Raw genomic sequence first — 2,154 nt, 5'->3', positions numbered from 1 at the left:
TGCCACCCACTACATTACTCTCAATCCATCCCCGAACAATAACCTCCTTCGCTCCACCTCCGCCCAATTCGCCATAGAGTGTACACGCCGACTTTCAATCCCGTCGGTTCCATGGGCGCTTCCCGCTCGCCGCCACCATCTCTGCAATGCCTTGCAGCGCCTTTGCACCTTTGCACTTTCCTCTATACCGCCCACCGCCTCCGCAACCTCCTCTAAGCCGCCCGCCACCACGTCTAAATCACACTCACCCACACCCGCATCCAAAATCCTCCCAGCCGCCCTCTCTCGCCGCTATAAACCACAAACAATCCAGCCTCGCCTCTGCTACTCCTCTGCATCACCTTGTGCAATACAACTTACTCCATTAGTGCAGACCATTACACCGAGCGCTCCTCTGCTCATCACCTCTGCAGCTTTACTTATCTTTTCCTCAGTCAGTCATCGCCTGGAAATGAACCTCCCTGCTCATCCCGCGGACATGACCATCCCTGCTCATCCCGCGGACATGAACCTCCCTGCTCATCCCGCGGACATGACCCTCCCTGCTCATCACACGGACATGACCCTCCCTGCTCATCCCGCGGACATGACCCTCCCTGCTCATCCCGCGGACATGACCCTCCCTGCTCATCCCGCGGACATGACCCTTTCACACCTGGACCTCAGCCTCCCTCTCGGCCTGTCTTCCCTCGCTGCTTACGAGCCGACGGCGGTTCATTCCCACTCGGCAAATCGGCCGAAATAAGCGCCGCGCTTGGTTTCGTCTTCGTCGCCGTCGCCTTTCCGTCAGCCTTTTCCTTCGAATCGCTCTCGCGCTGCGTTGGGCATACTCTGTCGATTTCCGTTCTCCTAACTCTTTCGTTCGTGATTCATTACTACATTATGTCATGGTTATAAATCATATCTGAATTCATGCAGCATGAGTAAGGCTCATATGCTCATGCAAAGGGGGGACAGATAATGAACCTTCTTGAACATGCCAAATGATTAAACCAAAAGTGACCGCCAGGCCGCTCCGAGAGCCATCCTTAAACACTTCACGTGACAGAGCACTGCGTGAAGGCCACAGATGAGTCTCTTTAGCGCCGCAAGTACTGGGATGCCACTTCCAGGCGGGAGTGACGTTGCGCCCATGCATGGTAAGAAGCTTTATTCTCCCCTATACTCCTGCGGGACGTCACGGCTCACTGGGGGTCGAGTTTTATTTGGATTCTTATCGCATGGAATTGTGCGCGTGGGTAGAGCTCAAACAAGTCTGTTGCTTCTCACTACTGCTTTGGTGGACACAAGACAATGAAATAATTGCAATCTAAAACTAATTAGAGTTTTGGCGGACTCGATCAACGGTTTCCTGCACATCAAAGCAAAGGGGGGGAGGGGGGCACTGGGACTAAAGGTACCCCCCCCCCCGACAGCCAGAGGAGGCTCACTATTAGCACGTCGGGAGTAGCAATGGACATGGGAACACGGCAAAGCTGTTGCTTACTGAGTGTTGGTGAAGCTCGTGTTGCCAAGCAGGCCCTCTCCCCGCGCGCTGCTGTCTGTCACACCCTCCCTCGCACCCTCGCCTTTGGCTGTCGGTTCCACGCAAGGTGATCTTGACTACATCTCTACCTGTCCACTGGACCCCCCCCCTCCCGGCTCGGAATCTGCATGGCGCGACGCCACCCCTCGCCTCAGGAACTGCTCCGAAAGATGTTCCTTGCCCCCCCCCCTCCTCCGGCACCCCTCCCTTTTCCGCCGGCTCCGCACATCCATCTTCGCGCCAACAAAATGCCATTGCCCGCCATGGCCACGCGGCCTCCCGATAAGACACGTTCGGCGCCTGTCGCCCGATGCAGCCTCTCGGGCGGGGCCGTCGGGGGAGGAGGGGGAGGTCTGGGATATCTTTCTTGTTTACGTCCACCAATACTCAGTGCTTGCAACAGTCGGCACATGTCATAAAAGCCATGCAATAAACCCAATTTTAACATGCATGACACAATATGAGTGAAGTGTGGCCTCACGTATCCAGCATGGCATGGCCGACCCTCAACGGGCGGAGAGTTGGCGTGCCAAACGAACTACTTATTATTATGACATACCATCTCGCCTTATTCCTCAACAACTGTTCTGTATACTCACCTGAAAAGAGAAGAAAAACAGTATTAGTCG

General features: G+C 55.2%; 1 protein-coding gene across 1 annotated transcript in view; it reads left to right on the top strand.

Moving 5' to 3' along the window:
• The window catches only part of LOC119582262 (phosphatase and actin regulator 4A-like), a 2,138-nt gene extending 1,393 nt beyond the window's left edge, over window positions 1–745 (top strand). Inside the window, exon 2 of the mRNA XM_037930482.1 lies at window positions 158–745. Within this exon, the coding sequence (XP_037786410.1) occupies window positions 158–745 (588 nt within the window). The remainder of the gene's footprint in view (window positions 1–157) is intronic.
• Window positions 746–2,154: the final 1,409 nt, after the last annotated feature.

This window comes from Penaeus monodon, chromosome 15 (genome assembly GCF_015228065.2).
Source record: "Penaeus monodon isolate SGIC_2016 chromosome 15, NSTDA_Pmon_1, whole genome shotgun sequence".
NCBI classification, from domain to species: Eukaryota; Metazoa; Arthropoda; class Malacostraca; order Decapoda; family Penaeidae; genus Penaeus; species Penaeus monodon.
Note: the sequence above shows the minus strand (reverse complement) of the source record. Positions and strands in the feature narration are given on the sequence as shown.